Source organism: Columba livia, chromosome 16, assembly GCF_036013475.1.
Source record: "Columba livia isolate bColLiv1 breed racing homer chromosome 16, bColLiv1.pat.W.v2, whole genome shotgun sequence".
Taxonomy (NCBI): domain Eukaryota; kingdom Metazoa; phylum Chordata; class Aves; order Columbiformes; family Columbidae; genus Columba; species Columba livia.
Window position 1 is genome coordinate 1,535,172 of NC_088617.1, and position 19,880 is coordinate 1,555,051.

Consider the following 19,880-nt stretch of genomic DNA (forward strand, 5'->3'; position numbering starts at 1 on the left):
GGGCACTCCGTGCCCTCCGCATTGGCTGCAGGGTAGACGTTTCCCACCAACCAGCGCTCGAGATGTGTGCCTATTGGCCAAGAGCGTCGATAGACAGCCAAAAGAGCCTATGCGCGCGGTGGGCGGGTCCCCGCTCCCGGAAGCGTGCCTGCTGCCGGCGGCGGCGGCCGGAGCAGCGGGCGATGCGATGGCCGGGAGTGGGGAAGCGCTCCGCGCGCTGCTCCGCGCCGCCAACGCGCTCCTGCAGCAGCGCCGGTACCGCGCCGCGCTCGCCGTGCTCAAGGGCTTCCGCAACGGGGCCGTGTGAGTGCGAGGGGGGGCGCGGGGCCCGGGAGGGGGAACGCGGACGGTGTCTCGGTTCTGCTCAGTCGCCCTGAGGGCCGCAGCAAAGCCATCGTGTGCCCTCCTGTCCTGTGAGGAGCCTGGGGCTCTTGTGGTACAGGTTCAGGAGAGGCGTTTCCACCTTCCTCACCAATAACCCGGTTGTAGCGGGGTTTGGGGTCCCCTTTGGGCCTGGCTGGTTGGGGTGCGTGTTCTGTTAAGCCATGGTGCCTAGTTTGCTGTGCTGCTGCTGCTGGGCTGACTTACTTTAAAGTAACATATAGTTACTTAAGCAGCATCTTCTATCTGTCAATAGAATATAAATACAATCGCTTGATAGCAAAATACAAAAAGTTTGAATTATCTGTTCCTTTTTGCAGTTATGGAGCAAAAATTCGTGCCCCACATGCCCTGGTGATGACGTTCCTGTTCAAGAATGGAAGGTACAAACCCTGGTTCTGTATTTTTGTGTTGCTGCTTAGAACATTTTCATTCAAACATTCAGTTATTTGTGTTTCCAGAGGGCGTAAAGAGCAGAAAGATGCCTGAGCTGTGGTTGTAGCCCGTTGTTCTGATGGTTACACGTATGCACACACATACACAAATGCTCAGGGGTCAGCCACTGTGCAGCGGTGATGAGAACCAGGGGAGAAATCAGCAGGAGCGAACAGCAGCGCTCTGCTCTGCATTCCGATAAGGGAAGTCAAGCTATAGCCGAGCATGTTATGGCTTTCCCTGCTTATGCCGGAGGTTTGCACTTTGTCAAAAAATAATGAAAAAATAATGAGGCTAAAAAAAAAAGGGTTCCTTGACTATTTGTAGAATTAGTCAAAAGCACAGCCCACAGCATAGGTAGAGCTCTTGAATATATTCTGATGGGTGAGCCAGAGGGGAAGGACTTGTCCTCCTTCACAAGCAGATGTTCTGTGGGGTACCTGACCTACCAGTCTAACAGGCCAGAGGGGTGGAGTGTGCAGGCTGAGGGACTGCAGTGGTGTTGCCTTTTTGCTCTTCTCTTTTAATTGTCTGTTTCTTTTCAGTTTAAGAGAGAAGCTGAAATTGATCGCTCAGGCTACCTACACTCATTCCCGGAACTTGGCGTATTTTGTGTTCATCTACAAGGGGTTGATGGCATTACAGTCCCGGCTACTGGGGGAAAAAATTCCGTTTCATTCTTTCCTTGCAGCCTGTATTGGAGGTTGGCTGGTGTTCGGTGAGAACAATCCCATCAACAGCCAGGTAAATGTGTTTGTTGAAAGTTTCCTTGACAAAAATCCCAACAGATGGATGTTTGTGTGCCAGGAAAGTGGTTGGTATGGCCTGGCACGTTTCTGGTGGTTCTTATCATGTAGTGTTATTCTTTTATCATATTACTCTTTGCACAAGTTCTGGTTTTGGCTGCTCTGTATTCAAATCCTAGCGGTGGTTGTGTGTCTCTGTGAACAGTGTGTGCAGTTTGAGATCAAAAAGCCAAGCTTTACCCGCAGAGCTGCACTCATATACTTTGGAAGGTGGGCGGGCAGCCACGCAATCCAGAGCCATTGGGTCACCCCCCTGTCACCGGAGCTGGGGTGACTCCTGCACATGCCCCTCGCTTGCAGGGCCTAACCCTGCAGCTCAAATGTGAGTGCAGAGCATGATCCGTTACTGAGCCAGACTTAACTGGTTAAACTGACAACAGCTGCTCAGGGCAGGTTTGGTTAAGTCACACATTAATCAGTAAATAAAACTCACAGATGCAGATTAATCAGAAGTGTTTCAATTATGCAGTGCCCTGCAAGAACACACCTCCTGTCTGGTTTTACTGTGTCTGCCCTACCGAGTGTGTATCTGCTGGGCAGGTCGGTGTGACTGCTCTGTCAGCTGCTCTGGGACTCTTGTATCAGCAGCAGCATCTGAGGTGACAGTGACCGAGCAAAGAATTGTGCAACGGCAAAGATACATTGCATCTAGTGTGACTCGTTGATTACTAAATTAGATCACAGAAGAGAAGCAGAACTTTGAGGACACGGGGAAGACACAAACATCTCCAGTTATAAAGACTGTTTGATACATGAACCTACGGCCTGTTTAATGTTAAGTGAATTGTTTCCACCCCTCTTGCTTGCCTTGTAGCTTCTAAATCACTTTACCTGGACAGTATTCACCTAATGTTCTTTGGGTTTTCTCTTCACGCAGATCATTATGTACCTGCTCTCTCGTATCCTGTTCGGCTTGTCTCAGCTGGCAGTGAAGAAGGGCTGCATCCCACAGCCAAAGCAGGATCCCTTCCCGCTTGTGGCTGCTCTGGTATGGGGGACAGTTCTCTGGCTCTTTGAATATCACCGGGAAACTCTGCAGCCTTCTCTGCAGTCCTCCATGACCTACCTGTATGACGACAGCGATGTATGGCATGACATTTCTGATTTTCTCATTTATAACAAAAGGACAGACAGCAAGTAGGTGGTTCCTTGTAAAAGACCTTTGAGTGGGATGGCACCTTCCAGCAGCGAAGGGAAAAGATTATTCTGTTGCCCTTGACTGGTGATTTTTTTTAATTAACATCTGTCAAGCACAGTTGCCTCCTGCAGACCGGCCAAAATGTTTTAGTCAGTCTTTTCTTGGCTCTGTTTAAAGCAAGTAAATACCCCACAGAAACTTGATGCAGTCCTCAGTGAGGGTAAAATGCCTTGGGAATCTTGAGTTAAAATAAGTTGGTGTTTTGTTTTTTTTTTTTTAGAGAGGCCTCGTTTTCTCTACAAGTATGCGTTTTCATTTTTTAAAGACACTAAATATACTCACAAAATGACAGCCTAACAGTAAGTGGGGAGTATGTCTAATCATGAAAAAAAATGTTCTAGGGATTGTCTGAATGCTCACAAGACAGAACCAGCTGTTGTGCTGCTGTGCTCACCGTGGTGTGATGGGAGTGAGGGACCTGCTCAGGTCTGAAAGCTGGCACATCATTTCTGGGAATAACTGGAAATCTTGTTTAAACTATCACAAGGACAGCTGTGCACTCCTAAAAAGAATTTCTCTGTGGTTTTCCCCTCAGGGAGACAATAAGATATATGAGGATAAAACTGTTAAGATAACCTGGTACGAGCCTGGTAAATCAGGCTCAGGAGGACTTATTTTTGCTTGGTTTCTTTCATGCATTTGGGCTGAATGTGGCCCTCTGCAAAGTGCGCTAATTAATACCGTGTAATTATTTTAAACTTACTTGTAAAGTTTTTAAAAGCTGCTTGAACTAAATACCAAAAACAGTTACGCAACTTAAGCTCCTTTGAGAACAGGCTGAGGCGCGTTGCACGCCCTCGGATATCACACTGTCTGCTTTATGCAGAGAAACAAGTAACACTTTTAACAAGCACTTTTATTTTGGTGGAAGATAAGCACATGGGTTTCTCTTGGGTCCGGAATCTGCCCTCGGCAGCAGTGCCGTGTGTCAGCTGTGATCAAACTGAACACGTCTGTAGTTTGTGCAGCCTTGTTGCTGAGCCAGGTTGAGGCCACAGGTGAAAATACGAGTGAATCTTCGTCTTAAAAATACACTGCAGAGCCCCAGGGAGAGCGCAGCACACGCTTGGGCGGAAGATTGACTAGATGGTTGGGAAAGAACAAAAATTCCCTTAAAATAATAAAACAAGCTGTTAATAGTACGAAGCACTTAGACTATACCACGGTTATAACACTATACCATTCACTTAATGATGTATGTTAAAAATACATTGAAATAATCCCTGAGATGGTGGCTTTATGTGGTGATTCACAGGAGAGTCACTAAGCACCTTGTGCTAACCATTCCCTTTGTCTCAATCAGGACTATTTATTCGTTCCTTTTATAGCTCTCGTTTCAAAAAGGTCAGTTCTCCCTGTCCCCATCCACTTTTCCATCCTGACCTGACCCTGTAGTTTCCTCATCCCCCTGATGCTGTTCTTCATCATCTTTTGCAGTCTCCGTGCTCTGGGACTTTGTTGTATTTTATGGTAGGACTGAAACGGTACATGTAAGTTCAGGTAGCTTCTGAGTAGCAAAAACAAAATCTCAGTTTCTTCTTAAATCATTCTTTCTTATCCTCCTAAGCTCTTCTATTACTATTTTGCATCTTCTGAGTGCTGCTTTGCTCTTTATTTTTCCACTCTCTGTGTCAGCAAGAGGGAGAGTTCAATGTTCCCATCCCCCTGCGCTGGTGCTGCGATGTTTGGGATTGAATCGCGCTCCGAGTGTCTCAGATGGAGTAGGAACAGAGTCTTCTGGCTCTTGAACCGAATCTAGTGCTGGATCTACCTGTGTTCGCAGTGAGATCTTGCAGCTGCGTTGTGCTTATTCCACGTAAATCTGTGATGTATTTCTCTCTGGTGCCCACAACAACAGTTACCTGCAACTTTTAATGTCACCTTCTGTTATGGTCTGGACTGGCTACTTGAATTTGCACACGAATCAGTAATTAATCAGACCTCAGGAAAGCTATAGAAGTTTGGAATTGGTTTTGTTCCTTTGCAGTTAAGTACTTCAGTGCAGATAAGCCTAAAGATTCAAGTACAGAACAAATACTGAAGCTGCAGGTGAGGTCTGATTTCTTTATGAATACTGTCTCTTTATTTGCAGCACTGCTGGGTATCTGAAGCAGCGTGAGTGCAGCACTCTGTTTTTATGTCAGAAGCCTCAATATTGTTCCAAATAAGAATGGTAACGTTCTGCTAATATTGCTGAATTCCTACAAGCTTTGATGGGATTTCAGAAAACCCTTCCAGAATCTCACAGCCATGGCTTGAGAATTTCTCCCTGGAACTACCAGACTTGCAAATCCCTGACCGTGTATAATTATTGTAGCAGAAGATGGTGAGGCTGGTTATGTGAACCGAGTGTCTGTGAGAAGTTTTTGAGCTTTTTAATTTATAGCTGGCATTCCTTTCTCTGAAAAAGGCTTGTGATTCCCTTAGAGGCGAAATAATGTCCTTCTAATAGTTCCGCTGCTTGTGAAGCGCTTCTCTGGCCGTGTGAAGGACAAGTGACCCGTCCCGTCCTTTTTACGCTACCGTAGTGTGTTTGTAGGCAAAACCAAGCCAACGCATTTTTCGTATCCACCCGGCAGTGGTGGCCATCAGTCGCCCTTGCTTCAAAATGCCCTTTTTCTCTTGGGAATCTATCGCCAACCTCACTTTCAAAGCCAATTGTGCCCGAGCATCAAACCATCTGTACTTGTGCTCCAGGAACCAGCTGCCGTCCCTGGAAGACAAACCGCGGCTGGTCCCGGGCGCGGGTCCCGCGTTGCAGCCGTCGTCAGCCGGCGATGCGGACGGTTGGTTTTCCTGCTGCGCCGGGGCACGACGTTAAGCTGCAAGTCACTTCTTTCCCCAGGGAAGTAATTGGAACAGTTTTTCAACGGCACCAGCCCGCACTGGTGTTCCTGTGACCAGATAGCTGGGGATGCGCCCCGTATGCTCCCGAGGTGTCGGAACAATGCGGGCGTGTAGTCAGGAAGTGAACTAGAAGTAATTTGTCTGAGTCAGACTTTTGGGATACATAAGTTCCACTCCCTGCCCTCCCCCAGTGCATTGTGTGAGGAATTGAGTCCTCTGTTTGTGCTCCTTTTTTATTAGCATTAAAACCAAAAGAAATAAAGAGACAGTTGGGAAGCCACCTGTGAATTGGCCAAATGCTGAAGAATCACAAAGAATTGCCATTTTTTCCCCCCAGCCCTGATGGGGTTTGAATTTCAAGATGAACATGGTTTTGTTTGTCTCCATCAACTTATTTTACTGTGTTATTTCTTCCCCAGCACCTGTGAGATGCTGAGCGCCTCTAAAGAGGAGCAGCGTGTCACAACGCTTAGCTCAGTTTGTCAAAAATGAGGATTTCTGAATAAAATCAAGGTGTTCATTTTAAAGTGATGCTTCTCCTTTGGACTTTAAGCCTCTTTTAGAGGCAGTTTTAAAGGTTAATGAATCAAACTGATCAAAAGTGTTCAGCAAGCCTTCAGTAGCAGACTGACTATACTGAGCTATTAATCATTTATTTTATGAAGGAACAAAGCAAACGCGGGGTTATTTACTGCCGCTGCATGCTGCCCTGGCATACCCACTGTGCTTCCCTGCTCTTTGGAGGACAGCTTGTGAGCTTGTGTGCTGGCCCTCAGCATCGCTGAGGAACCGTTTCCGGGACAGTTACATTATTTAACAAAGGTGAAAATTCAATGGGTGCGTGACATTTGGTTTAGGTGAGGTTTTCTGTGCTGTGTCTGATCCTTTCAGTTAAGGGGAGGATGTTTCTGAAAGAAAAAGCTTGTGCTTGTCTAATTAGCGCCACGGAGAAGTGCTCTTGGGGGTTGTGGCTGCTGTAAGGTGCAAACCTGTGTTCTCAGTGTGACAATGTCCTTTGTCCCTGTTGCCATCCCTGTGTCTGGGCAATAACCACAGACAGCTGGATCGGGGGAGAGGCTGCAGAAGAGCTTTGGTATTGCTGCTACGAGGCTTTCTTGCCCTGGTAGAGTAGTTCAAGCTCTGCTTTAAACCGAGCTGAGCGGCGGCAGAAGCGTGGGGATGGTCTCTGGCTGTTGACAGGGACCAAAGCGGGGTGTCCTTGGGGACCCCTGTGACAGCAGAGGGTCCTGGGAGCCGCTGTGGGTGGCTGGTGCTGGTGGAGTGACCATAGCCCCATGCGGATCCTCTCGCCGGGAGGAACTGCTGTGACCCAAACCCATTTTCACTGCATCAGCACAAACACGACCTTTGGATAATGACCCGAGCCACACACGGTTCCCTTTGTGTTTGTTTTCCAGGACCGTGGCAACCTGAGCAGAATGGGTTGGGTCTGCTGCTGCTGGTCCTGAAATCCAGCAGATAAGGGAGGAGAGAAAATAAGGCCTAATGCTCCGCAGCATAATGTCTGTCTGGCGCTGTTAATATTTTAGAGGTGCTAATCTTGAATTTTCAAATTGCGTGTTCATACAGGATTGTTGGAGGACGTAACTTTTCTTCTCCACTTCAAAGAATTTTCATCTGTCTCATTTCCTTATGGGACCAATGATGAGGAGGGGGAAAAATAAATTGAATGCTCTATAACACAGGTGGCATTACCTCTGCTTTTGGTATATATTTTGGTTTTGGGATTGCTGTGTAATCCAGGCTCTGATTTGCTGACAGCGCAGAATAAAGCTAAGAACATAAACTCAGGTAACTTGTAATTACACCGATCAGAATGCTTGTAGAGGTGTTTCTCAGTTTTTGGTTTTAAAATGTGCAAAAGAGGGGACGGTGGGTTGTTGAAGTAGCTCTGTCCACTGTGAATTTAGTCCTTGGACAGTCGGTTTAGTACATCGACCTAAGGCTTTGTGCCAGACTAATTTTTAGATTATTTCTGTATAATCTCTTTTTGAATATCACAATGCTGTGCTTTCTATAGTAATAAAAAAACTAATTGTCTTTTTATTGTCTTCATTATTAAGCTAAAATACATGAAGTAATGCTCAATTATTGCATGTTACTAGTCATGTACGTAGAGAAATTGTGCAGCGAGTGCATTTTTGGCATCGGTTGTGGTTGTGGGCAATAGCCAGTGCTGCTCAGACCGCGCCAGCAGCTGTAACCAGGGCAGCCCTGGCTGCAGAGCCAAATGGGGGCACTGCCATCCCGGTGTTTCTTTAGAAGCGTGAACTTTCCTGTGCTGTGGCACTGTTTGGATGGCTTAGCACGGCCAGGTCTTCAGATGGACTGAGTCCAACCGGGGCTAGACCGGTTCTTACACATACAAACTGGACACACTCAAACGTGGTGTCAGCGGGAGGGAGTGCGACCAGCTCCTGCGCTGCAGCTGGCAAAGAGTCCGTCTGTCCCACGGGGTGTTCTGGGGTGACATGGTGACAGGACAGACTGCTCCTCGGTGCCTTGCGGTCTGCCAGGAGCACAGGTGAGTGGTTGCAGAGAGAAGTCAGCTCTGTTGGTGGCTGCCAGAGCAGGGCGCAGGTACAAGGCGCTGGACACCACTCTGAGCCTGCTTCACCTGTTAGCTAAACAAAATAAGGACATACACAAATGGACAAGGACAATAAGTGTGCTCCTGGGACACCTCTGGTAAGGTTAACAGAGCGCAGGGATGCAGGTTTGCATCCTGCCAGCTGTCCTCTGGCCTGCTCCTGCTGCCACGAGATGATTTTGGAGCGTAGATACCAGCTCCAACTGCAGCCCCGCTCTGCGCTCTTCCTTCCGCGCCGGGACCAGCAGACGCCCCTCGGCCTGAGCCTGTCCCAGTGTGCCAAAACCCACCCAAACTGAGTGACGGCTGCTGGGTAAATCCAGCTGGGGTACAAAGTGTGTGAATTGTCTTCCTGATCCTCTCCTGACCAAGTGGGGCTGTGGAGACAGGGCTTTATCTTTGTGCAGCACCCGCCGGACAGCTAATCTTGGGAGCGTGTCTGCACTCCTCAGCAGGGCTGGCAAGGCCGGGACGGGGCCGCAGCTGTGCAGGAGACGAGATTCATCTGCTTTCCCTCATATGCATGCAAGAAAAGCCACTGCCCTTCCTTTTCCCACCAGCATTTGCCTTTCATTTGTCTTCGCAACAGCCCTTTTTCAGCGCTGCCAGCACTAAAGCCTTGGAGAAGTTGCAGCGCAGCCAGGCAGCTCGGGGGAGAGGCGGGCAGAGCACAGTCCGCTCCCCCCGAATAAGCTCCCGCATGAATTAGGGGGAGAAAGAAAGAGGAAAAGAAGGCCTTTGTGAGCGGAGCGGCAGCAGCTGGTGCGGCAGCTGTGTCCCAAACCCTGCGTCACCCCAGGAAGCGCCCGGCCGAGGCTCCCGCGGAGGAGGAGAGCACTGCCAGCCCTTTGCTCCCACTTGGCATTGGGGGTTGCCTTTTTCCCCCCTTCCCAGATGGAAGAAACATTAACTGAGTGCAAACATCTGGTCTAACTGTTGCTTATGCTTCACAGTACTGATGTTATTGCAGTGCAAGGGCTCCAGAGAGCGGCCCCTTGAATATTGGAAGGGCCAAACGTTAATTAACTGTATTAATTTCCTTTAAGCAAGGCAGCATTTCTATTTGCTCTTTGTTGATGAAGAAACGAGGCACGGAGAGGTGATACAATTGATCATGGATACGCGATATGTTACTGGTGTATTTAAGGATGTAGGAATCCAGGGAAATCATGGTGCTACTCTATGCTGGGGAATTGCAGCCACTGCCAAAGTACCTGGCTTAAAATCCCTTAAAGTCTGAAACCTGTTAGGCCAGCACAGGAGCTCTGCATGTCAGGATCTGCTCTGCGGCAGAGGAGTGAACTCATTGCTGTGAATGCCTCCTGCATCCCACGCACTGCTGGAAAAAACACCCTGTCTCCTGCATCCCAGGCAGGTGGGGATTGGCCATGGGGCCGGAGCCAGCGCTGGCCCACAGCCCTGCATGGCAGTGCCCAGGGGTTGGGGGCCCTTGAGGATGTGTGGGGCAGCTTGTGGGGGGCACAGAGAGGTTAAACCCTGAGCTTGGCTCAGAAGGGTTTTGGGTACCTGGCCAAGACCCACATTCTGCGCATGAACTTGAACATCTGTGTGCATCAAGAATACCGTGGCCAGCAGGCCCAGGGCAGTGGCTGTTCCCCTTGACTGGCCATTGGGGAGGCCAAACCTCAAATCCTGGGGTCAGTTTTGGGCCCCTCACACCAAGAAAGCCCTTGAGATGCTGGAGCGAGTTGAGAGAAGGGAACGGAGCTGGTGAGGGGCTGGAGCACAAGTGTGATGGAGCGGCTGAGGGACCTGGGGGTTCAGCTGGAGAACAGGAGCTGAGGGGAGACCTTCTGATCTCTGAACTGCCTGAAAGGAGCTTGGAGCCAGGGGGGTCGGGCTCTGCTCCCCAGGAACAAGCGCCAGGAGCAGAGGAAACGGCCTCAAGTTGCGCCAGGGGAGGTTGAGGTTGGATGTGGGAACAATTTCTTCCCCAAAGGGCTGTGGGGCATTGGAACAGGCTGCCCAGGGCAGTGCTGGAGTCACCAGCCCTGGAGGGGTGAACAGACATGACGATAAGGTTATTAGGGACATGGTTTAGTGACCATGTTGGGTTAATGGTTGGACTCGATTTTCTTTAGGGTCTTTTCCAACCAAAATGATTCTGTGATCTCTGGGAAAGGCCGAGTCTTTAAATGCAGAGTTGCTTTATTAGAAGGATGTATATATATTTTTTGCCTTTTTAAATTTTGCCCTCTCATGCAGCAGCCGGGTTATCAGTGCCCTGCACGCAGGAGATGCTGATGGGGGGAGCTGTCTGTGCCGTGTCTCGTGGGTGGATTATCATCCGCGGCGGGGCCACTCCCGGCTCTGGCTGCCGTCCCCTCTCGGGGGGCGGCGGCGGTGGCAGAGGTGGGGGTGGGACAGCGGCGGCCACCACGGCGGCCACCACCGCCGCCACCGCCCCCGTCCCGCCGCGCCCCGACCCGCCCCACTCCGCTCCGCACCTACGCGGCGCCCCCGCCGCGTCCCCGACCCGCCCCCCGATTGGCCCCCTTACCTCCGTGCGGCGCCGCCGATTGGCTGCCTGTCAGCGCGTCCGGCGCGGCCACCCGCCACCAATAGGCGGGCGGCACCGCCCGTCTCTCCGGCGGTGTTGACCAATACGATAGCTCTCCCGCGGAACGCGGCGGCAGGCACAGCCAATGGGCGGGCGGCGGGGAGGCTCGCGCCGCTTTCGCGGCAAAAAGGATTTGGCGCGCAAAGGCGCGCGCGGGGCTGGCGCGCCGAACAATACGGCGGCGGGCGCGGAGCCGAGCGGAGCGGAGCGGCCCCGCTCCCCGGCATGGGCCGCGCCCCTGCCCGCGCCCTGCCCGCCGCGCCGCCCGCCGCCCCGGCGGCCATGTGAGCCATGGCGGCGGCGGCGGGTGGCGCGGCGGGGCTGGCGGCGCTGCTGGGCAGCGCCTCCCCGCACCTCCTCATCGTCTCCGCCGCTGAGGAGCCCGCGGGCGGCGACGGCCACCCCGACACCGACCTCCTGCTCTTCGCCACGCCGCAGCCCGCCTGTCCCGGCGCCGCGCCCAGACGGCCCGCGCTGGGCCGCCCGCCGGTAACCCCCGGGACAGGGACGGGGAGGGGGCGGTGCGGGGGCGGGGGCTGCGGAGCTCGGGACCTTGTGGGTTCCGGCGGGGCCGTGCAATGTACGGGGCCGTGCGATACTGGGCGGCATCCAACCGGGTTATATACCGTGCCGTGCAATACTGGGCCTTGTCTAGCCGGGCTATATACCGTGCTAGAAAGTGCTGTGCCAGGCCGTGCTGTTCTGCTCCGTGCTCTACTCCGTGCTGTGCCATGACACAACCTGCTGTACTCTGCTAGGCTGTGCCATGCCATGCTCTATACCCTGCCCAGCTGTGCCGTTCCATACCGTGCGGTGCCACGCAGCCGACACCTGCCGGGCGCGGCCCTTCCCCAGCTGCTGCTCCGGAAGCCGCACGCCCGGGCGCTGGGCCGCGCTTTGCCTCCCCCTTCTGAGGCCCACGCCTGCTTTGGGGTGCTTCTCGCAGCCTGGTGGGGCCCCCCGTGGCGGAGTCAGCCCCCGGTGTCCCCGCTGGTGTGTGTAGCAGCTGCTCCTGTCAGCTGAGCCCTGCCGGGAGCGGGGGCTGCTGTACCCTGCAGTGCCCCTGGGGGAATCCCTCGGGGGTCCCTGACAGCCACCCTCCGTGTCTAGCACTGGGGGGGCAGTGGGGCCATGGCAGTGGCTGTTCTTTATGATGACCCCTATCCCTTGCAGGTGAAGAGGAAGCTGAACTTGGAGACGGATCACCAGTACATAGCGGAGAGCCTGCCGGTGGGCCGGGGCAGGGCCAGGAACCCTGCTAAAGGTACCAGCCCTGCTCCCCCTGACCCTCCAAGCTGGCCCAGCCCAGAGCGGTGGGCTCAGCCGCCCCATTCTGTTGCCCACGGCCTGAGCTGCGCCTCTGGGCTCATCCCTGGCAGCTTCTCCCCACCCCTTTGCATCAGTTTGGAAAGGCTGTTCCTGGGGCCAGACTGTTTCTGTCCCATGCTGCTGTCCCCTGGGCTGGTGGCACAGTTGTCCTGCCCATGTGCTGGGCACCACACCAGCTCTGTCCTTTCCTGTGGGATGTTGGTGCAGCGTCCTAGGTGGACTCACCTGGACCCTCCATCATCTCCCCCTGATGCCTCGGTGTCACAATCAAGCTTGTGGCCATGACTGAGCAGGAGTATTGGAGCCCGTGCTGGGCTACAGGATCCTTCCCACAGAGGACATGGGGAGCTCACCCCATTGCCCTGGGAAAGCAGATTGGTTTTGTGATGATAGTCCTGGTCTCTCATCCATGAACCACCTGTGAGCTTGTCGGGGGATGTTATGGGACCTCTCAGCTCCAGCGCTGGCTAAATCATAGTTGTCCTCGGTGGCTGGCAGGTGCCAAGTCTCCTGGGGAGAAGTCCCGCTACGAAACCTCGCTGAACCTCACCACCAAGCGCTTCCTGGAGCTGCTGAGCCAGTCTCCTGACGGCGTCGTGGACCTCAACTGGGCGGCAGAAGTTCTGAAGGTGCAGAAGAGGCGCATCTACGACATCACCAATGTCCTGGAGGGCATCCAGCTTATTACCAAGAAGTCCAAGAACAACATCCAGTGGCTGTATGTCCCTTGGCTGGGCTTGTGGGGGTGTAGCTGGCTGTCTCCTGGCATGGGGTGGTCCCCTGGGCCAGGCTTGGGGTGGAGCAGGGTCTTGCTAGGATGGAGAAGCTCAGAGCGGTGTCACCAGAGTATCTGCTTGGGGTTGAGTGGTGGCTTCCCCTTCATGTAGTCCTGCATCCAAGCTCAGGGAGGGGACACCAGGGCTGTGCCCTACTGGAAAATCCCCACAAGGCTGATTCCCTGGGTATAGGGTAGGATTAAGCCTGGCCCAGGCGGGGACAGTCATGGTGTGGGGCAGGGGGAGCCGTGGGGTTTGGCTCCTGACGGCCACGCTGCTCCTCAGGGGCAGCCAGGCCACCGTGGGAGCCCCCAGCCGGCACCGGCTGCTGGACAAGGAGCTGCGGGAGCTGCAGGCGGCTGAGCGGCAGCTGGACGACCTCATCCAGATGTGCATGGTGCAGCTGCGCCTGCTCACCGAGGACCCCGCCAACCAGCAATATCCTTCGGTGCGGGGCTGAAATGGGGCTGCCTGGGTGGGGGGGACATGGTCAAGCCCTGTGGTGAGCCTGGCTGGGTAAAAGCATTCTCGTGTCTGCTCCTTGACCCGTCACACTGCAGCCTACGTGACCTGCCAGGATCTCCGCAGCATTGTGGACCCTTCAGAGCAAATGGTGATGGTTATCAAAGCTCCTCCAGAGACCCAGCTGCAGGTCTCAGACCCAGCGGAGGTGAGTTGGATCCACCTTCTGCTCCTCATGTCTGCCCAGCCCTCAGCAAAGCCCAGTCCATGCTCCTCGAGCATCCTTGTGCCTCATCTCATTCCTCTCCCCTTTCCCCAGGCTTTCCAGGTCTCTGTGCGAAGCACTCAGGGCCCCATCGATGTTTTCCTCTGCCCCGAGGACAGCTCGGGGGTCTGTAGCCCAGTCAAGAGCCCCTTTAAAGCCCCCTTAGAGGAGTCGTCTCCCAGCCGTCCACAGCCCAGAGCCTCCCCGCTCCTGCATCCCGCCCAGGACGTGAACATCCCGCTGCTGCCCGGAGAGCAAGGTGGGCACCCAGGGCTGGGGACAGGAGGGACCTGGGGGCTAGAGGGACCTGGGGACAGGGGTGCTGGCACGATGTTACAGGGGCTCTTGCTGGTTTTGCATCTGTGAGCCCCTCTGCCATTGGCATGAGCGAGGAGCTGGGGTGATGCTCGGTCACCTCAGCAAGGCAGGAAGGCAAAAACTGTTTTTTGAGGGGTTTTTGTAAGTATGATGGGATTTACGGCTGCTTCCCATCCCCACAGAGACGCTGCTGGCGGGGACGAGCGGGCTGCCCGGCAAGTGCCCGGTGGAGGAGGCGAGCCTGTCGCCACTGGCCTCCATGGACGCCCTCCTGGACCAGAGCAGGGAGGATTTTTCGGGTTTCTTGGCGGATGAGTTCATCAACCTGTCGCCGCCGCAGACACAGGACTACCACTTCGGCCTGGAGGAGGGCGAGGGCATCAGCGAGCTCTTTGACTGTGACTTTGGGGACTTCACGCCCTTGGACTTCTGAGGCTCTGCCCAGTGCTCGCCGGGGGCTGCCAGGCGCGGGGGCACCCCTGGGCAGGCAGCCCCCCCGGCTGCAGCACCGCAGATCCTCTCCCGTCCCTTTTTGCAATATTTTCTTCTTACCCCTCCAGCCCCCGAGCCCAGCGGGGCATGGCAGCATCCCTGACTCCAGCCCTAGCAGGGGGGTGCCAGACTGGGGGTCCCATTTCAGGGGACCCCCCTGCATAGGGCCCTGATCTTGGGGGGGCTGCTTAGGGCAGAGCCACTGTCCCCCTGCCAGGTGCCCGTTACAGAGCTTTAAGCAGTCCTGTGTATAGGTTTGATTAATTTATTATTGTCCCCTGGGGACAGCGTTTAATTTCTCGGGGGGATTAGGGGGGGGCTGTGCAGCAGAGTGGGGGTGCCAAGAGGTTTTGTCATGCTGGGAAAGGGGTGACGGAGATGTGGGGGGTGCTGGGTGGGGGCTATCCAACCCCCCGCGTGTGGGGGCTGCCTGCAGCCCAGCTGAGCGTGGGTATTTATTTATTATTTATGGTGTGTGGGAGCTCTCCCGGGACACGGAGGGGCAGGAGGGAGCGGGGGGATGATGCTGGTGGGGGGCAAACACAGAAGGTCCCGCTGGGGGCTCACCAGCACATCCCAGCTTTGCTCACAGCCGAACTGGGGCTGCTGGCGAAGCCACTGTGGTGGCAAGTGGCTGCGGGAGGGGGAAAGGGCTGGTGGCCCCAGGCCCGTGTGTGTGTCCCCTCGGGGTGGGGGGCACGCAGGGGTGTTCCAGGGGGCACATCTCTGCAGGTGAGGACCCAACGCTGTCCCCAGGCTTTTCTTCCCCTCCCTGCGCAGCCGCTCAGCCTTTCGGCCCCATCTCCCCTTGTCTGGCCCACGGGGGCTGGGAGAGGCACAGGGGAAGAGAAGGGGGTCCCAGGGCCCCCCAGGGCCAGGCTGGAGACACACTTTCACTTTTACTGCCTTTTAACAAGCTTGTGTTCCTCTGAGCTTCATGTTTAATAAAGATTTCTACTGATTCCAGTCTCTTGTGTGGGGCTGCATTCAGATGGCTGTGGTGGTTTGGACACAACCCAAGAAACCAAGGGGTTTGGGGGTATTTTGTGGTGGTTTTGTTTCATTTTTCTTTTCCTTTTTGAACTTGAAATGCAGGAGCAGGGACGTCACTGCCGGGGGCTGCAGGAAGCACTTTGGTCCTCTTGGTTTGTTCTGTGTTTGTGTTTGCAGCCCCTCTTGTGCCCCGGTTTTGGGGCAGTGTTTGTGGGGGGTGTCAGTGGCTCCATCTGAGGAGGATGATGGAAACATGGGGCTGATGTGAAACCAGTTTGTGCCCCCCCAGCACCAGCTGATGGCCCAAAGCTCAAGGTCCCCACATCCCTGCTCACTCGGGATGAGCTGGCTGCGAGTGGCTGCTCTGACTCTGGGTACCACACATGCTCCGCAGCACACTGTCCCCTTCCTGGGGACCTTGGGGACTGCCCAGCAGGCAGGAGCAGGCCGGGGGTGGTCATGGCCCCCACCCCGGTGGCAGGCGGGACATGCCACTTCCTTCCCGTCCCTGCGCACTCACCTCCTCCTCCTGCCTGTTTCTCCTTTGAGCAGTTTGATAAGTATTTGTGTGAGGTCCCCTCGCTCCCTCACAGGCAATGGGACCCCCGGTTCAGGCTGGGCTGCTGGCAGGTGCTGGGGTGACACAGTGATGCTGTCACCGCTGCCCAGCATCCCTCCTGCCCCCACCCCCACATCTCCATCCCGAAGCCCAGTCCCAGCTCCTGCTGCTGCCACGGGGCTGTTCTTGCTGAGGGACACGCGGACAGCAGCGTGCTGGTGTCCCTGAGTGGGGGTGACAAAGCAGCACAGCTCAGCCCCATCCATGGTGGCAGCTCCACTCTCAGTCCCCATTGTCACCCTGCAGAGCCTCTTGCTGTGCTCTCTTTTTTTGGGGGAAAAATATAAGGAAGGGGGCCAGAGGAGCCATGCACCACAGGGAGTGAAGCCGGGTGGTGCGGAGGGCTGCAGGTCCCAGGGCTGGTGTCTCCCCAGGGGTGCAAGGCCGGAGCAGGAGCTGTCACCCTGCCGGTGTATTCGAGGAGTGGCTGAGGGGACAGAGCAGTGATGGTGGCTGGACAAACGTCCTTACAACCACCTGGAACCGGCAGAGCTCCATGGGGAGCAGGGGACGTGTCATGCTGTCCCCAAACCCAGCGGCCAGGAGGGTGATGGCACACACAGCCTGTCCCCTGTGCTTCAGTGGGATGAGCTGGTGGCTCCCTGTCACACTGTCACCCTATCGACTGGGGCTTTTTCAGGCAATTAAACTGAAAGAGCTCTCCTGCTGCCCCATCCTGCCCAGCCACTGCCTCCCAGGAGAACCAGGGGGGGTGGGCACGGTCCCCTGTCCCCTGCCTGCTGCATCCCTCTTTACAAGGTCGTTGTTTGTCACCTGAGGTGACCGAGGTACTGAAGCTTTTATGATTTACTGTGGGGCGCCCAGCCCAGCCATATGCCAAGGCATCCTCAACCCTGCGGTTAGCAAGATCTGGCCCTCCTCCTTTTCCCCTTTTAGTCTCATTTTTGTGGAGGGTCATGGTGATCTGCAATGCTGCCCGAAGGGTGAGACCCCAGCAAGGGGAAGGTGGCCCTGGCTTCCACAGGAGCCTGGGGGTGCAGGGAGAGGGGAGGGGACCCAGCCCAGCACCCTGAGCTCTGTGAGGCTGTTCCTGCGAGTGAGCCAGCCCGCAGCAGCACAGCTTTTCCCTTTCCCCTGGTGAAGGTGAACCGCTCTGATGGCATCCACTGACATATTCCCTTAATAGGGAACCTCATGGGAGGACGAGCCCTTGGGACTCCCGGTCCCAGGAAAGGACCATGTCCCCCACTGCGGCAGCACAGCCCATCTCTGGGGGGAACGCGTTGGTGGCTCCACGTGAGCCAGAGCACCACAAAAATAACCGCTCAGCCTCCCAGGGATGATTCATGATGCCGCTGAGGGGCTTCCCTCCTGCTATTTTAAATCACTGGAGAAAGAGATGATTGCTCGTGTAGAGGCTCTTGTTTCTGAAGGCCATGTAGCAGCTTTGGGAAGCGACCTCGAGCGCTGCTCGGTTTTATGAGCTATCTGTATTGTGGGCGCTTTTCTTCAGCAGGCAAAGTGGACACAGCACGGGAGATGGGTGCCCTGCAGGTCCTCAGCTCCTGTTTGCTCCCATCTCCCTGTCCCCAGCAGGGACCTTGAAGGGACTGTACAGCTCTGGGGGTGCCCAGTGTCACCGGGTTGCGGTGGCAGCCCCATTGGCACCAGCAAACACCGCAGCAGGCAGGCAGGTGTCTGTGGGCTGAGCTGTGCCTGATGGGAACACGGTGCTGAGCCCACGGTTTGGGGGTCCCCTGTCCCTATGCTGTGAGGTTTGGGCTCAGAGGAGTCAGTGGAGCCCAACGGGACAGGCTGGCAGTGGCCAGGGAGCAGCATTATGTGCTGACACAGCGTCAAGTTTGCCAGAATATATACCATTGATTTAATGTCCCTTCTTGGAGGGTCAGGGCAGGTTTTGGGGGCTCCACAGGGCCCCATAGTATAATACATCTGCCCTGGGGTGCTGTGTCGCCACCAGTGCTACTGCCTGCTTCTGCAACCTGCCCCACACCAGTACTGCCACCTCCAAAACCCACTCTTGTTTCTTCCAAAAGCAAGTAACACAGGGAGGTGAGGTGCAGCAACGTTGGTTCATGAGATGTCAGTAAGCCGGTGCTTTGTTCAATTGCTGCACGGTTGTTGTCCTGTGTACCCATGAGCTGGGGAGCAGAGCCGAGCTGGCATCCTCTTGGTGTCCCCCTTCCCTGCTGGTGGCTGCTGGGGCACATGGAAGGAGCTGGGGACACCCACTGTCTCCTGCTACTGGCAGAACTTCTGCCCTGGACTTGGCCCTCAACATTTTCCAGCTGCTCCTTCCCACGCTGAAACTCATCTTGATCTTGAGGAGCCCCGACACGGACCGAGTGTGGATTTGAGCAACATGGGAGTGCAGAAAGGCCCCCCTGGGGCTTTGCTGTGACCCACAGCAGAGTCCGGCCATCACCCAAGCCTTGTCCCGTGTCCCTCGGCAGGGTGATCCTCTGTCCCCGCTGCTGTAGGGCCTCCCATGCTCGTTTCTCTGCTACCTCCCTCCTCTTTAGTTTGGTTTGACGACAGCGATCAACAGCTCCAGCTCTTGGATGCCTTTGTGCCTCCCGGGGACAGCCCAGTGCTGTGTGCCCTGGGTGCACATGCTCCCTGGAGCCCTTGGATAGCCCCAGCAGGTCCCAGCTGTGCTTTTTCTGCCTCTTTTCCCTTGCATGCACCCAGAGGAGCTGGGAGATGGTAAAAATAACCACGATGCATCATTGCAGCCGCTGCAGGCTCCCCGGGGGAGGAGGAGAGCGGGCGAACCACACATGCTGCACCTCAATCATGTTGGGCTCAGGACGTGCCTCAGTTTTGAGAGCTGGGTTAAGAGAAGCCGAGCTCAGCAAAACGGCTTGGCCTTGAGATATCCCGTGAAGGGAGAGGTGGTGCAGATGGAGGCAAACCTGGCGGGGATTTTGCAGTGGCACCCCCTTTTTCCCAAGTGAAATCCCGGGATACTCTTGAAAGGGATGGGGAGAAGTCCAGCACCCCAAGAAGTCACTGCACTGCATGTACTCTGGGAGTATTGTGAAGCTCTGTGTGGGCACAGCTTTATCGAGTTTCTTTATCTAATTATCTGTCTCTTGTTTGTGAAAACCTTCGAGGACAAGCTGCGGTATGGACACGTGTGTCTGTCCTGAACCTCTCTGTGTGCATGGGCTCCGGGTGCCTGTGTCAGGCAGGAATGACGGCAGCTCCTGCCTTCTCCTCCTCCTCAGCCAGCTTGTTTCCCAGCCTTGCAGCCCCCTGCTTGGGGTGGGAAGGGGGTTTTAGATCTGCTCGAGGTATTGGGGACCAAGTGCTTCATGCTTAGTGTGCTGCACGGGGGAGACGCAGAACTGAGCACCGACTGTCCAGTACTGTGGGCACGGAGGAGCTGCCACCACTACAAAGTCATTTGAGACTGACCTGGGGGACAGTGGGACCACCCATGGGCAAACTCGGGCCACCCTAGGGCCAGCTGGCTACCAGGGCTACTGCGGGGACAATGGTGGCCATACTGGGACCACCTATGGCCAGACTGGGACAGATTGGGGCAACCAGGACTACTGTGGGGCTAACAGTGACCATATTGGGACCACCCGTGGCCAAACTGGGATCAATCGGGGCCACAGCGGGACCACGGGATCAAACCGGGACCAGCCCATGGCTACAGCACCGGGTGGCGACCACAGCCCAGCCCCGCGTTCCTCGCCGCCCCGCCCCTCGCCCCTCCGCCAGTCACAGGCGCGGTCGCAGGTGCCAATCACCATCCGCGACCAACCGGATGGCCG

General features: G+C 55.3%; 2 protein-coding genes and 1 long non-coding RNA gene across 4 annotated transcripts; 2 read left to right on the plus strand and 1 right to left on the minus strand.

Annotated features, from left to right (window-relative positions):
* The first annotated feature begins 87 nt into the window (after positions 1-87).
* Positions 88-7,728, plus strand: PXMP4 (peroxisomal membrane protein 4). 2 transcript variants are annotated; one of them, XM_065031829.1, is made up of 5 exons: positions 88-303; positions 702-764; positions 1,362-1,560; positions 2,500-2,610; positions 7,086-7,367. In XM_065031829.1, the coding sequence occupies exons 1-5, from the start codon at positions 110-112 to the stop codon at positions 7,134-7,136; spliced, it is 618 nt and encodes a 205-aa protein (XP_064887901.1). In that variant the 5' UTR covers positions 88-109; the 3' UTR covers positions 7,137-7,367. The 2 variants fall into 2 exon arrangements, with proteins under 2 accessions (XP_064887901.1, XP_064887900.1); XM_065031828.1 differs by having other exon boundaries at positions 95-303; positions 2,500-7,728.
* LOC135575553 (uncharacterized) lies at positions 5,887-10,937 on the minus strand. The gene is made up of 2 exons (XR_010466524.1): positions 10,800-10,937; positions 5,887-8,312 (listed from the first exon to the last, which is right to left on the minus strand). It is a non-coding gene; the product is annotated as an uncharacterized LOC135575553 (long non-coding RNA).
* Positions 10,938-11,021: 84 nt separating this feature from the next.
* On the plus strand, positions 11,022-15,467 carry E2F1 (E2F transcription factor 1). The gene is made up of 7 exons (XM_065031826.1): positions 11,022-11,348; positions 12,033-12,123; positions 12,687-12,906; positions 13,250-13,402; positions 13,520-13,634; positions 13,746-13,950; positions 14,192-15,467. Exons 1-7 carry the CDS (start codon positions 11,151-11,153, stop codon positions 14,440-14,442), a joined length of 1,233 nt encoding a protein of 410 aa, XP_064887898.1. The 5' UTR covers positions 11,022-11,150; the 3' UTR covers positions 14,443-15,467.
* The last annotated feature ends 4,413 nt before the right edge of the window (positions 15,468-19,880 follow it).

What these genes read in the sequence shown, in the direction of transcription:
- PXMP4 (XM_065031828.1), top strand. Translation starts at nt 110, where the DNA reads ATGCGCGCGGTGGGCGGGTCCCCGCTCCCGGAAGCGTGCCTGCTGCCG. An exon ending in TTCCTGTTCAAGAATGGAAG is followed by an intron (nt 765 to 1,361) that starts GTACAAACCCTG and finishes GTTTCTTTTCAG; the next exon opens with TTTAAGAGAGAAGCTGAAAT. An exon ending in ACAATCCCATCAACAGCCAG is followed by an intron (nt 1,561 to 2,499) that starts GTAAATGTGTTT and finishes CTCTTCACGCAG; the next exon opens with ATCATTATGTACCTGCTCTC.
- E2F1 (XM_065031826.1), top strand. Translation starts at nt 11,151, where the DNA reads ATGGCGGCGGCGGCGGGTGGCGCGGCGGGGCTGGCGGCGCTGCTGGGC. An exon ending in CCGCGCTGGGCCGCCCGCCG is followed by an intron (nt 11,349 to 12,032) that starts GTAACCCCCGGG and finishes TATCCCTTGCAG; the next exon opens with GTGAAGAGGAAGCTGAACTT. An exon ending in GCTGCTGCCCGGAGAGCAAG is followed by an intron (nt 13,951 to 14,191) that starts GTGGGCACCCAG and finishes CCATCCCCACAG; the next exon opens with AGACGCTGCTGGCGGGGACG.